Source organism: Gopherus evgoodei, chromosome 1 (assembly GCF_007399415.2).
Source record: "Gopherus evgoodei ecotype Sinaloan lineage chromosome 1, rGopEvg1_v1.p, whole genome shotgun sequence".
NCBI classification, from domain to species: Eukaryota; Metazoa; Chordata; order Testudines; family Testudinidae; genus Gopherus; species Gopherus evgoodei.
Genome location: NC_044322.1, coordinates 291994393 through 292009608, shown reverse-complemented (window position 1 = coordinate 292009608; position 15216 = coordinate 291994393). Strand labels below are relative to the sequence as shown.

Genomic DNA, 15216 nt, shown 5'->3' with positions numbered 1-15216 from the left:
ATTTCACGCGCCAGTTCCTTTAATATCCTCGGATGGAGATTGTCCGGGCCCTCCGACTTCATCCCATCGAGCTGTTCAAGTACGGCCTCTACCTCAGTTGCGGTAATATCCACTTCCATATCCACATTCCTGTTTATCATCCCTCCATCATCGCAAGGTTTCTCACTAGTCTTATTGAAAACTGAAGCAAAGTACTTGTTTAGATGTTGGGCCATGCCTAGGTTATCCTTAACCTCCATTCCATCCTCAGTGTATAGCGGCCCCACTTCTTCTTTCTTTGTTTTCTTCTTATTTATGTGGCTGTAGAAGCTATGCCACAAAGGATGCAACCACCCTAGGAAAAAAGTTGGGGGGTTACTATGTTTTAGCTAACATGTGGTGACCATTGTGGTAAAAGCTTAGTGTGAACAAGGCAGTTTGTAGTTTTCATCTGTTAGCAGTGGCAGTAAACAACTGGAGGGATCCTAGGGTTTACCTCTACCTGCTAACTATCAGTGATTCTCAAACTTTGGTGACCCCTTTGAAATAGCAAGCCTCTGAGTGTGACCCCTCTTAAGTATATAAAAAAATGTTTTTAATTTATAACACCTTTATAAATTCTGGATGCAAAGCAGGGTTTGGGGTGGAGACTGACAACTCGTGACCCTCCATGTAATAACTCATGACCCCCAAGGACTCCCAACCGCCAGTTTGAGAGCCCCTGTGCGAACACATGTGAAAACTACAAACTGCCTTGTCCACACCAGATTTTTAACATGTTTGTTACCATGTGTTAGTTTATGCTTGGTAAAAACAAAACAAAGCAAAAACACTTTTTCATAGTGACGTCAAGGCCACAGAAAGATGACACAATCGCAATATGACATTTGCATTATCCTATTGCCTCTTTATGAATCAGTATCATTATGTATTGATGTGACAGCAGATCAAAATCGTTTTGCAACACAATGTCATTTGTTGCTATGACTCTGTTTTGTCCCTCTCTCACTACCACCCCACCTCCACATCCTCTCCCCTGCTCCAAACCTCTTCCTGGCTGCTAGGAGGAAGAAAGTTTCTCCTCTGTCAGAGGGTTGTGGAAGAGCAAGACAGGATTCTGGCAACTCTAATTCATTTACTTAGCAGCTATGCTTGGGCTTGTCTTGACTAGATTTTTTTTTTTTTTACTTTGAATTAATTGATTGTCAACTAACTCAAGATAGTCAACATCTTTGTGAAAGCTAGTTTGGACTAGAGCTGCGTGGAATTTTCTGCCAAAACGTTTTTTTGATGAAAATGCAGCTCTGGTTCAACAGTTAATGTTTTGTGAATTCGTGTCAAAGTTAGAAATTGTTTGTCAGTTTTTTTAATTGAAATGTTTCATTTCAACACTTCTGAATTAAATCATTTAGAATTTTTCAATTCAAAAAAACTTTTCTTTTCAAAATGTTCTTCAATTTTATTTAAAAAATTGGAAAACATTTTTTAAAAAATTGAAAAAGAAACAAAACGTTTCTTTCAGTTTCAACAGAACAATTTTTCATGAGTTTTTGGTTCACTGAAAATTTTGAACAAATTTCGTAGATCTGAATTTTTTTTTATTTTTATTTTTTTAATTTTTCAGTCTGGCCAGTGAGCCAAAAAAAATTGTTATTCACGCAGCTCTACTCTGGACATTCCCCGGTCATTTGTTCCAGGCTACTCATATTTGTAATTTACCTGAAGGTTCAGCCAATGCTGGTAGTGTCTACACTAGTCTTTACAAAGGTATTAATTATTTCAAGTTAATTAACAATCAATTAGCTTAAGGTAAAGTCTAGTGCAGACAAACCCAAAGAGCATCTGTGAAAAACTGCATATGTGGCTAGAGAACCAAACGTTTATTATTACTGCTTGACAGTATTTTTATTAGTGATATAAATAAGCAAATGCCAGAAGCAAAACAGATTTTACATTACTGTTCCAAAACTTTGGTATGGGACCTGATACCCTTTGACCCAAGAGGTTCACCACTGTACAGGGTTTTGCAGATTGTTTCCATTTTGTTTGCAAAAGTAGTCAAAGGACAATCCAGTCTTCAGATATTTGTTCTTCAAATATTCAATCCCAGTATTGCCCACTTTCTCTTGCAGGTGAGGGACTGTCAGAAAGAGCTGTAGAAATAATACTTGCAGTTACTTTGTGTATACTTTCCATAATTCTTCTTGTGATGGCAATCTATGCTTTTGCAAGGTAAGACTTCTTTGTATATACAGTACTACACATTCTTTTTCATCTGTATGCAAATATGTCTTTACATATAGAAGAAATCCTATACATAGAACCATATGTAACCAGCCTGATATCTTAAATTGCATTTTAATACCATTTTTTATCATATAGAAACTTACTATCATCCACTTCAGAGGGTGAGCAACTTGATTTGAAGTCAGCCAGTCAAAATCTGTTCTCAGTGACACTGGTGAAATTCCAGAGTAGCTCCATTGAAGTGAATAGAGCTAGTCTGGAATTACACCTGTATTTGAGAAATCAGAAATCTGATGCTAGATGAGGTAACCTATAGCATGCATAGATGCCTAGTTGAAGAAGGAGGCAAACTGCTGCATGAATTACATTAATTCGCTCACTAGCCATAGGTGCTATGCTGCCACTGCTAATTCACTACAGCAGTGAAGGAAAATAAGAAACGGAGATCAAGAGTTTACAAAGGAGTTAAGTATAAGAGCTTGATTCTCTTTTCATGTATGTTTTACACTAGTATAACTCCATTGTATTCAGTTGAATTACTTCTGGTTTACACTAGTGAAAATGAGAGGAAAATCAGGTCCAAGTAGTAATAATTTCTGGGCAAACTTTCTCTATTGTCAGAATTTTGCCAGTAAAATGGGGCTAAAATTCATGCTGACAAAAATGTTCAAAGAGATGGGTAAAATGTTACTGGTTTTGCTATGCTCATTACAGAATGAAAATTGTAAGTATCATTTTTCTAGAGCTTCTCTACTCCTAGTTCTATGAAAGGCTGAATCTATCCTTCTATCCTGCTAATTCATGTGTAATTAATAAATCATTTGAATATTCTTTTTCATTCACTTTCAACTTTGTTATGATCTTTGTTTAGAATCCGACAAAAGCAAAAAGAGGGAGGCACCTACTCCCCACGGGATGCAGAAATTATTGACACTAAATTCAAGCTGGATCAGTTGATCACAGTGGCAGACCTGGAACTGAAGGATGAGAGATTTACTCGGTAAGCATACTCCTTAGGCAAAGCAGTAGTCCAAAGGATCTGTAGCCATGACCCCATTCTGACCTTTGCTTGTTTGGAAGTGTTTGTGGTGTTCTTATTTACACAGGTCACTAAGATCCTCTTTCAAAGAGTACCCTCCATCCTCCAGACACTTCTGACTAGCGTGTAGAATATTACTTAATCTTCACATCTTTTATAAGATAAAGCTCTAAGCTACAATAAGATAAAACTCTAAGTGCAAATCATCCTTTAATTCTGATAGCAAAAGGAGCTGCAATTTTTTAAACATGGGAAATTGTTCAGTATTTTGATGGCTCACTATTTTCTGTGGATTGCAAACTTATAAACATCCCAAAAGATCCAAACCCTTAAACCGTGTCTTTTTCTAATTGACTTTTAGAAAATGTTTTAGCACAAGGTGACCTATTTTGTAGCTGAGTTTCTCTGGAACATGAAAACACTCTGGCCACACCCATACACCCAGGCCCTGGAGAAGCATGTGGTAGCCCTAGGCCACTCAGCTGGCCCGATTTCCTGGGTTTTCACAGAGTGACAGAGACTCTTGCCCCGTGTATTGTTTGGAAGGGAAGCTGTACTGTGTTCCTTTTGGTAGTCAGAAATTGCCACATTATTCCACAGATAGATATCATGAAAATTCTGAACAGTGGGCTATGACTGAATTAGCAAATGATGGATAAATGTTATTGACATGGCTGTATTTTCCCTACTCTGTCACACAGCACATAGAATGGGAAGCACTGTGGCAGCAATCTCCTTAAAGATTGGAAGCCTAGGATTACCTTGCCCTAGGAGTTAAGCACCTTACTATTGTAGACTATGGGTAGCTTGAAGATGAAAGCCTGTACCTGTTGACCTGTTCATTTTGAATGTTTTATGGCTATATGTATGATGCAAAAAAGGATTATTGCATTATAAAGTTGTTCAACTGTGTGCATTCAAGAGTGGCCACTTACAGCACATGGTCAAACATACTGAGAATCCTCTGGTGCAAATGAATGCAATGCATCCTGTGTGGACATTTTGCCACATTTTGTTTAGATAATATAGTCTAATACCTATTAACAGTAATGGAGATGTTCACTTTCAACAGACAGACACAACCCTTTGCACCTTTGTAGCTGTAAACTAGATAAATGTCCCTGTCCATTAATTTGAGAAGTTTCCTACAGCGTATACATTTGAAAATTGCTAGCAAAATAGAACAGTATCATTTTTGTTTGTGTACTAAATTATTAATGGATTTTACTTCCAGATGCTCCTCATTTTTCTTTAGACGCAAGGAGATATTTGTCATTCAGTAAGTTATTGAACTGTTGAAGAGACCTGGTGTGATTTCCATAATGTTGTGTAACTTGTGTGCTACTATACTTTGTTGAACTTTGTCCAAAGTAAATGATTTTCCAAAGTGTGTTCTTGGTAATGAAGATGAAATTAGTATTAGCAACATATATTATTATATGGTAATGCTAATGACAAATGATTGTATTTGTCAACATGTCATCTTTGATCTCAGTGATTAATGTTAAGACACTATAATTCTGCAACTATTTTAAAACAAAGAAGAGCAATTTTTAACAGAAGTTATGTCAGGCTCACCTCAGCAGGCATACAAAAATTAGACAGCACAATTAGAGTGCATATACCAATTGGAGTTCAAAACTGGGCCTTACACTTTACTTTGAGAGTTAGAATTTGCATATTCAGGAGAAATCCTTCTGTTTCCCTTCAGCTGCCTGTTGTATTGTCCATGCTACCAGAAAGCATCCCATTAAGATTTCAACAAAAATTCCAAGGGGTCAAATCCCATGTTACATGGGAGGATTCCACTTTACCATTGTTCTGTCTAAATTATGGCCAGTTTGGATTTATACAACATCAAAGTGTGCAGGTTAGGCTACAAAATTGTAATATTTCATATATGTGCAGCTTGTTAAGTGATTTATGAACAGCAAGGACATTACTGAGCAGTAATTCCGCAGTTTTAGTTACCCTACCAATTACTTTATTTTGAGGCACTTTCACTTTCTGGGTCTGATATATTAAGAGTGATATGGAATGTAAAGGTGTCATGTTAGCTACATGCTTATGATTACACTGAGACCATCACAAATGAATTGTGCATTCAAAATATAGTTACTACTTCCTATTTCTGCACTTCCTCACTGTCCTGAGTTGGTTGAATTATCACATGCACAGAGTCAATTGCCTTGCCATAGCTTTTCGAATAGTGAGGGAATACTTAGCAAGTTACTGCCAGATTCTAGATCATTTGTGCCATCTAAGCAGCATAAATGAGCCTGTTTGGGGAAGGAATCTGTCCTTATGTATCATTTCCTGCTTATCCTATATCATGTGAAGCACTGAAAACAGTGTTCTATAACTGGCTAGCTAAGTATTCCCTCGCCATGGGGGCAATTTTAGTTGATGTACAGCAGTTCCTGCATCAACCACCTATCCCCACTCTTCCCTCCCCCACATTTCTGTGTAGGGGTGTGTTGCACAACACCGTGCTCTGCCAGTTGTCAGCTGGCTTACCATACATCATTTGATGTAAGTTAGAGTAGCCTTGGAGCTGGGGTGTCATAGGTTGGCCCGCAGAATCAGAGAGCTGTAACCCTACAAACCTTCCCACATACCCACCCATTCTCCTATGCCCAGCAAATCTTAGCATAGAAGATTATTTGGCTCAGATTGTCAGGAACATGCAGAACAGGTCCACATAATAAGTAGGACAGGGTGGGAAGTGGTTTTCCAATCTTGTGAAAATTTCCAAGATTTCAAAACTTTTTCCCAGCCAGAATTGGGCCAAAAAGTCAAAATCTCAAAAAATTTGGTGAACCAACAGACTGAAAAAAAAATTGGTTTTGGCCAGTCAAAGTTTTTCATTTCATTTTCAGCCTTTTCAAAAACATTTTTAATATTAGTTAAGTTACATTTCATAGCAAAGTTGTTTCAAACAAATAACAAACAAAAAAACCTCAACCCTTTTCAACAAACAGTTTAGGTTTAGATGAATAAGCATTTTTCAGCAAAACAAGTTGCCTCAGAAAAGTTCCTGACTAGCAGACTTAGCAAAGGAATTTCATAACCACAGGCATTTTACTCTTGGAGGCACTTGAAGTCCTTCTTAAATATAATCTCTGACCCTTTTGGTCATTTATCCTGGCTGAGAAACTCCATCCCAGCTCCCATCCAAACTCCTGTGCAGAGAGTTCATTGTTCTTGTGGATGGATTTGGTAGTGGAGCGACATTTAGAGTTGATGGCGCTCAATTTATCTGTACCAGCTTCTCAGGAGGAGCCCAAGGAACAAAATGGCATTCACAAACAAGATGGCATTTACAATTTGACACAGACATATCCCCAATTTGTCAAACAGACAATGCAGCATTTTCTCATAATCAACACTGTCATGATCTACAGTCCAGTTAAAGGGACAGATTCTCTCTTCTATTACAGTCCCTTCATATGTCTGTGATGTAAAGGCTCTGTAAATCTGCTGAAAATGGGCCTTAGGGAATACTACCATCCCTTGCACCTCCTAGCATAGAGATATGCCAAGCATTTTCTGAGGTAAGGAGAGGACATGGCCTGAGAATATTGTGCTGTAACTATTCTTGGTTGCAGAAGAACCCTGAGGGGCTGTTACAACTGAGTGTAAATTATAGTACTCATGAGGCACAGTCAAGAATAGAGCAGATCCAGGGGTACCTTAAAGCCACCATTGTCCCATCCTTACTCCTCCATTTCTGCACAGGAACAGAGAATCTGGCCTACAAAGAATTCTTTTATTTGTTGACCAGTAGATATGATATTACTGGTTCTGGCGGTATTCTCCATTATACGTATAGTGACTACCTACTTACACTAATAAAATCTTGTTTATCTACCAGTTAAAAGATTAAAAACAAAATATTTTAACTGCACCCACCATCCATGCAAACCATGTGTAAGACGAGTGTGAGCATCTGGGCTATGAGATCTGCTGAGGCATCCACTGAAAGTATTGTATGAACATTACACATTCAAAGGATGTTCTACCCAACAATGCCTCATATGATAGCTACCTTATGTGTGGCAGCCACACAACTCGCACAGAATGATCTAGGCCAGGGTCCCCAACGCGGTGCGCCCGTGGGGGCATCTAAATGCGCCCGCCTCCTGTCCGGCGGTCAAGCATCCACCGAAATGCCGCCGAATTTCCGCAGCATTTCGGCGGCGACACCTCTCGATGACACTGCTTGCCGCCGACAAGCAATGTCATCGAGAGGCATCGCCGCCGAAATGCTGCAGAAATTCAGCGGATGCTCCACCGCTGCCACAGTTCATCTAGCGCCTACCAGATGAAAAGGTTGGGGACCACTTATCTAGGCACTACAAATATACAACAAAAGGCCATTTCTCCACTCACAAAGTACCTGGCTGACATTTACCCAGACAGTTTGGATTGACAGGAGTAGGTTATGGTTTTAAGTCTCTGTCTGTACTGATGTGTGCATAAGACAGGAGGGGCTTCATATTAGCAGCAGCTCCTGGATGCATTGTGCCTGAGGCAGATACAATACTTTATGATTCGGGGTACATGCATACAACAGCAGCATCTGTTAAAAAGTATGGGGCATACTCTCCCTTTCTCCATGCCAGCCCAGCTCTTCTGTGGATGGGGTTGAGGTGAAGAGGGCAGGGTGCTATCATTGCCACTGCATGCCCCTTGTAGAGGTTCTAGTGCAACTGTCAGTGCTACATTCCCTCAGTTTAGTGTACCAAGGATCAAGAAGTTGCCTGGCCACTGTGCAGTTGAAGGGAGTGAGCCTGGTATCCTCTCCCCATCGCCCTTGATCACTCACGAAGGGTTAAGCCCTATGTAGGTCTCAATTAACTTGTTAAAAATTAGTTCCTCAGTTATTCCTAGCAAGTGTCAATGGTGCTTATGAATTAAGCCTTTAGTCTACATATTAATTTCTGTTGTTTTCCATTTGGACAAAGTTTTAATTCCCTATGGATTTCAACTGATTGACCCAGAGAGAAAGCTGAGTCTGTGTGACTATATGGTCTTCAGTTACCATTGCCAACACAAATCAGAAGTAGCCTGAGTGGGATTCAGATTTTTGATAGACTTCAAAACTCCTGTATGTGAAACAATATGAAACAATACACTGTTTAAAAAGAAAATCTGATTTAAAGCAACTCAAAAATCTGAGTTTAGAGAATGCTTTACTTCCCCCCTTTAAATGGAAATGTTAAATTATCCTGTTGAAATAGGGGAAGTGTCACTTTACAGTCTGACTATGAGTTGTACTTTTCATGATCTGATGATATTTGCATCATGATGTTTCATACAGAAGACTGGAAAGTGAGTGAAGCTGCACTGTTGGCAGACTAGTGTTTGTACATTAAAAAATACTGTAAGAAGATAAAACTGTTACCTCTTATCACAGTGTTAAATTTTAGAAATATTGAGAAAAATAAGCGGCATTTTTAAACCCCTGAAAGTTTGCAACCAAGCATCATTGTGCTATGCAAAACTCCATTGAGCTATTTTGGATGAGAACACTCATCATGGCACAGTTCACTCATTGTAAAGCTCCTTATACAACAAGGTTTCAAAAGCCTCAGATCACGCATCTAAATCCACATATGGGTACTAAATGGCCTGATTTTCACAGGTACTGAGCCCCTTTGTATCCCCCCTCTAACTCCGTAGGAAGCTGTGAAAGCTTAGTACTTCTGAAAATCAGACCCTTCATGTAGGTGTCTAATTATGGAGGTAAGTGTCAAACTTTAGGCACCCAATTAGCCCAACTACTTAAAAAACATTTAGTGCCTGTGAAAGATGCCAGATGACCAGAACTGAACATAGAAATCTTCTGGTTAGCAACATGCATGAGTTAGAAGGACACACGTTTTGTCTCCATGCCTATTCAGTGCTTGGCTTCACTTGCTGCACTGCCAGTGAGAGTGCAAAGGATGTTGATGATGGTCCTGTCTCAGTGTTCTTGGCTGTAGGGTTCACTATATCTTGACCACAAAGGCGCTAAGTGTCATATTCTGGATGCTCATGTGATGTGTAAATTGAATGTCAATTCCCAAATGACAGAACTACCAGTCAGGGGCGGCTCTAGACATTTTGCCACCCCAAGCAGGGTGGCGTGCCACAGGGGACACTCTGCCGGTCGCTGGGAGGATAGCAGGTGGCTCCGGCGCCGTCTGCCGCCCTACCGGTGACCTGAAGAGTGCCCCCCACGGCATGCCACCCCAAGCACACGCTTGGCATGCTGGGGCATGGAGCCACCCCTGCTACCAGTGCAGTAAGTTACTAAACACAACCAGTTTCAGGGGAGTGAAGACAACAGAATCTCAGCAATTATTGAGGTGTTGATTGGGACATGACTTTTATTCCGCTGGGGAAGATAGGGAATTTAAATATAAAGGAAGAGCAAGCAGCATTTTTTGCAGAATCTGCTAAGAATTTTGTCCAGTAAAATTATAAAGAGAGAGGAGTGCCTGATGTTCAAAGGCTAGTACATCTGTGCCCAATACATTGGCGTAATTATTTAAGAATAGTCTTTCCTTGAAAAAACTTTAGTTCTGTGAAGCTGCCAAGGTTTGTGTGCCAAGTAAATGCAGTCTTGTGAACAGACTGCACAGGGAAGTTCTGTGGTCATGCAGAAGGTGTTAGTGCTTTATCATTCTTCACTTCCTTTTTCAACCCGTTCTGGATTTGTTCCTCTGCCTTAACTATCCTGGTTGGGCACTTAGGGTGTAATCCTACTGTCAAGTATAATTCCCAAATCTGAACCTTAGCGTCCAGGATATGGGTACTAGCATAAAGTCCTCTAAGCTTAATTACCAGCTTAGATTCTGTAGCGCTGCCACCAATCAGGAATTTTTAGGGCCTGATACCCTCTGGTCCCCCCAGAACCTTCCCAGGGGACCCAAAGACCCAGATTCCTTGAGTCTCACAACAAAGGGAAATAAACCATTCCCTCCCACCTCTTTACCTCCTCCCAGATCTTTCCTGCCTGGGTACACTAGGAGATACCGTGAATCAATTCCTTGAAACACAACACAGAGAGATCAAGTTTCTCTCTCCTCCTCACCCAGAGGCAATACAAATGTACCTTTCCCTCCTTGCTTCCCACCAATTCCCTGGTATATACAGACTCAATTTCTTTGAGCCTTAATTAGGAGAGAAAAATCAAACAGGTCTTAAAAAGCAAAACTTTTAATAAAAAAGAAAGAAAAAGTAAAAGGTTTATCTCTGCACTTTAAATGGTAAACAGTTACAGGGTCTTTCAACTTATAAACAATAGAAAGAAACTTTCTCCAGCAGAAACACAATTTAAGCTACTTCCAGCAAGTACACATATGCAAATAAGAAAACAAATTAAAAGACTATATCCGCCTTTTTTCTTACTCACAATTCTGAATAGATAAGAGACTGTAGCAGGGAGATTGGCAGAAACCTGGTTGCACCTCTAGTCCCGTCCAGGACCCAGAGAGAACAAAGCCAAACCCCAAACCCACAAACAAAGGCTTCCCTCCTGATTGGTCCTCCGGTCAGATGTTTGCAGGTCACTGTTTGTTAACCCTTTATAGGTGAAAGAGACATTAACCCTTAGCTATCTGTTTATGACACCTACTCCTACTGAAGTCAGTTCCAAAATTTCCTTTAACTTCAATGGGACAGAATCAAGTTCTTTGTAAGCCTTATTTTGGATACAGATTTCGTGTAATTTGGTCGCACTAGCCAGTTTACATTGTTTTGAGAAAATGGCCATATCAACACAAAATATGTCGCTAGTGCACATATAGTGTAGCCTTGACATTAACTTCTCTAGTGTTATGCAGATAATTTCATAGTATATGGCTCTGCAGTTGTTTTAATATTGTTTTTGTTTCTCATTCATATTTTCATTTCTCTTTTTCTAAAATATATTTATTACAAAGGATAGGAGACAGTGATTTTCTAAAAAATGTTAAAGTACAGCTTCTTAAAAACAAATTCTTAAGAAGATTATTAAAGGAAAGCCATATGATTATTTACACTACTTAAAGCATTCCAGAGGTAAATATGTTAAATACATTTTAATTAGTTTAATTTCCAAGCATATGCAATTTTAAAGAGAAAAATGTTAAAGGTGTAAATTTTTGAGGGACCAACATTTTTCCATTTGAATTTGAATTTGCTAGAGATTTTTAGGCAAGATTTGCAAATCTGAGTACTTTGAAATTAGGGCCCTAAATTGATAGTGCTTGATGCACCTCTGGAAGGTGCCCACATACTACGGTGGTAAGCGCAGTATAAGAACCTATGTAGAAGAAAATAGAACAGTTAGGCCCTGATCCTTCAGTGTACGTCAATATGAAATACCCTTGTAGGATCAGCCTTTGGAGCCTAAATATGTAGCCTGATTTTCAAATTTGCTGAGCACTATGAAACTCCCATTGATGTTAGGCCACTTATATAGGGGGCTTAAATATGGGGTTAGAAACCTACTCACCGGTTTTTGAAAACCTTTTGGCTTTAGCCATTTAGCTTCTATATAGTCATAAAACTCAAAGATTTGAAAGACGGGCACATGTTGGAGCTACAAAGGGCTTTGTGCACTGAGTAGCCTTCTTGACCATCCCCAGAGAAGCTATGTGGTCTGGGAGGCAAGTTTCCTTGTCTCCCAGACCACATGCTCATCTATGCTACTTGGGCTTGACAGTGAGTCTCTGAATTTCCCCCTAAAAGAATGACATTAACACATTTCATTTTATACTATATCCTTAATGCAAAACAATGGAATGACCAATGTAAGTAAAGCAGTGTACCTGATGTGTGAATTTTTTGGGCCAGTGAGCATTTTTACAACAGAACATTGATAAAATGATCTGAAGAGAATAGGCTGAAACTGCATCAGCTATACTTATAAATACATAAAGTAAGAGTTCAATAACACAATTATCCAAGACATCTAAAATATAATATTATCCCAATCCATGGAAGAAATTAGTTTAGCTCTGATTCTTTAGTTATTTAAATTTTGCATCTAAAGCCTTATCAGAATGCACTCTATTCTCTGATTCACGACTTACTGCATTTAACACAATCTCTGTTGCAGGTTACTTAGTTATAGAAAATCTATCAAGTAAGTTGATTAAAGATTTTTATATTATGGCTATCAATTCACTAGTTTGTTGAGTGTGAATGTGTGGTTCCTTTTTCTATGTTTATTAGAAAAAACTCCAAGCTGCATATAAATCATAAAAGCATGACTAATTGCATGGTAACTGGAGAAATGCTTTCTCTCTCTCTGGGGTGAAGCCTGCATGTCTGTGTTTTAGCTTGGGAAGTAATATGGGGATATTTAAACTCCTTGGGGTTTAAAAACCATGTCATTATGAGAATGAGGTCACTGCAATATTTTATACATCTAAAACCTTGCAATGTATAAAATGTTTTCTGGGCGACAAAGAGTTATTATTGTACTTTAGACTACAATGATAATCTTACAAACTTGGTTAATATCAAAACTCTGCATTGGAATGCTACATTTATTAAAAAAAACAATGCCACTCAACAGGACGTTAAAGCTAAAAACTAGATCAGGAGGAGTAATGGAGCGAGAAGATTCTCTTAGTTTGAAATGCTCTAAACAAATCAAATAATCACACTGTCAGTGATTTATATAATGTTATTTTATCTCTGTAAATATCAATTATTATTAAACTGGATAACAATTTCTTTTGATAAGCTAGCGGTTAACTGAAAAACAAACAAACCAAAACCCAATTTTCACATGTGTCTAACCCCTCTGTCTTTACCTCTAGGCCAATAAGCAAGAAATCCTTCCTACAACATGTTGAAGAACTTTGCACAGACAACAACCTAAAGTTTCAAGAAGAATTTTCGGTATGTTACTAGCAGTTGTCACAACATTGCAAGACCTCCAGTCGTTTCATGTGTCACATTTCATGTCCATTTTAAGCATGCAAGATCAGAAGGCCTTGATAATCAATACCCAATTACTAGGTTGATTGTTTAGAAAGTAATATTACACTGATTTAGGTTGTGCAGTCTTCATTGCAACCTGATCAGAATTATTCACCTAATGTGTCAGCAGATGATGATCTTCTATAGCCCTTCCTGCCATGACTAGCCTCAGTAGTCAGCTAGATTGTGACATTAAAGTGATAATTCTAAAAAATTGTAGCAATATTCACGTAGTTTGAGAATATTTGGTTTACAGCTTTTTTTTTTTGCTTTACATATCACGATATTGTTCAATTTTGAAAAAAAATATTTATCAGATCTTTATGCTTAGATCAGGATATGATATGTATTGGATTGTAATTGATTGTATACAGGTTTCATTCAGATATATGTAACCACTTTAAACAACATCATTTGCTCCAAGAATAAAAGCCCAATATACATAGCTGACATTTATTTTGTGAAAGGTTCAGGGCCCGATCATGGTCCCATAAAAGTCAATGGGAATTTTGTCATTGGCTTCAATGGGAGCATGACTGGGCCATACACTTTCATTTCTTAATAAATAATAGGCCAAATCCTACTTGTCTTGCTCTTATGAAGAGCCTCAGTGGGACTGGAACTGCTCATTTGGCTATGGCCAGCAGCATTTGAGCCAGTAACTCTGCAAGTCATCTGACTCCTATTGAAAAATGATTAGTTTTCAAAGCCCACATGACATCTATATAATAAATATACAATTTCAAAACTACATTTAAACCTCAACTAAACTTTTCACTGTTTTCTTAAGTAACTTCTCTTTTATGGCTATCACATTTAAATTACTTTTTACACTTTATCTGCTCTTTTTGTTATTTCAGAATCTTTATCATCATCATGTCTAACACATGCAGTTATTTGCCATCACAAAAATAATTTGTCAATCTCCAGTGACTTTACCATTTTGGATTTACAGATTTGTCATGAATTGCTTACTATTTGGATTTATAAAAATGAAGGATCAAACAATAGACTTTTATGCTACTAGATTATAATATTTCAGTTTCTCAGGGAACAACAACAAAAGTGTGAAAAGATTAATGGTATTTCCTACAGCTTTTTGGCTATGCTCCTTAAGTCTTATTGGACTGGATTTAATAATAGTAAAAAAGCACCATAAAATTCTTCTGAGCAGTAATGCAGAGGAGTAGAAGTGTTATTTCACTAGAACAGGAGCGATTATAATTATATTATGCATGACAGAGCAGATGAAAAGTTTTCCTAGCAATGACATGTTCACATTTTAAAGTTCATCACTGGAAAGTTTCTAATGTTACCTTTTAGGCATTAAAGTTTCACAACAATAATAGGGTTAAAGGTTACAGCATTGAAATGACTTAAAATCTAACATAAACCGTAATGTTCTATGAAGTAGTAGTAGTATGAGCGTTTTTTAAAACTTAGACAAATACATGTAGCAAAAACCTAATTTAACCAAATTATTAACTGAACTCTTAATTAACCAAAGGCTATGTCTGCACTGAATTGTAAACCCAGGTTAGTGGAACCTAGGCTTATGAAATTGGTGTTTCAAGCCCACACTTGAGCATCCATGCTGCATTGTAAATCTGGGCTTATAGTTGCTGGACCTAGGGCTCACAGCCATGCCCACCATGCAGATCTCCTGACTCAAATACACTGCAGAATGAAAGGAAATGGACCCAAGTTCCAGCAGGACTTAGGCTCTGATCCACTCCCTAGTATGGTTCTAGGACCCAGGTCCTGAGTGCTTCTTAATTCAAGTCAGACTGATTTATGTGTGGACAGAAGCCAGGCTTGGGCTCAAATCTGAGCCAGAGCCCAGGCTTAGAGTGCAGTGTAGACATACTCAAAATTGTTATGTGCCCCTTGGGTTTGTACTGTACTTCAGCTTCCCCAGGTCCAAAATGTAGCAAAGATCTGCCAGATAGCTTATCTGAGGCCATAGCACTCGGGACAGGTTGTGCTCC

General features: G+C 38.5%; 1 protein-coding gene across 1 annotated transcript in view; it reads left to right on the top strand.

Moving 5' to 3' along the window:
- Positions 1 to 15216, top strand: part of PTPRQ (protein tyrosine phosphatase receptor type Q) — a 161742-nt gene that overhangs the window by 125251 nt on the left and 21275 nt on the right. Inside the window, exons 34-37 of the mRNA XM_030549449.1 lie at positions 2112 to 2211; positions 3098 to 3226; positions 12357 to 12383; positions 13066 to 13147. Coding sequence (XP_030405309.1) covers positions 2112 to 2211; positions 3098 to 3226; positions 12357 to 12383; positions 13066 to 13147 — 338 coding nt within the window. The remainder of the gene's footprint in view (positions 1 to 2111; positions 2212 to 3097; positions 3227 to 12356; positions 12384 to 13065; positions 13148 to 15216) is intronic.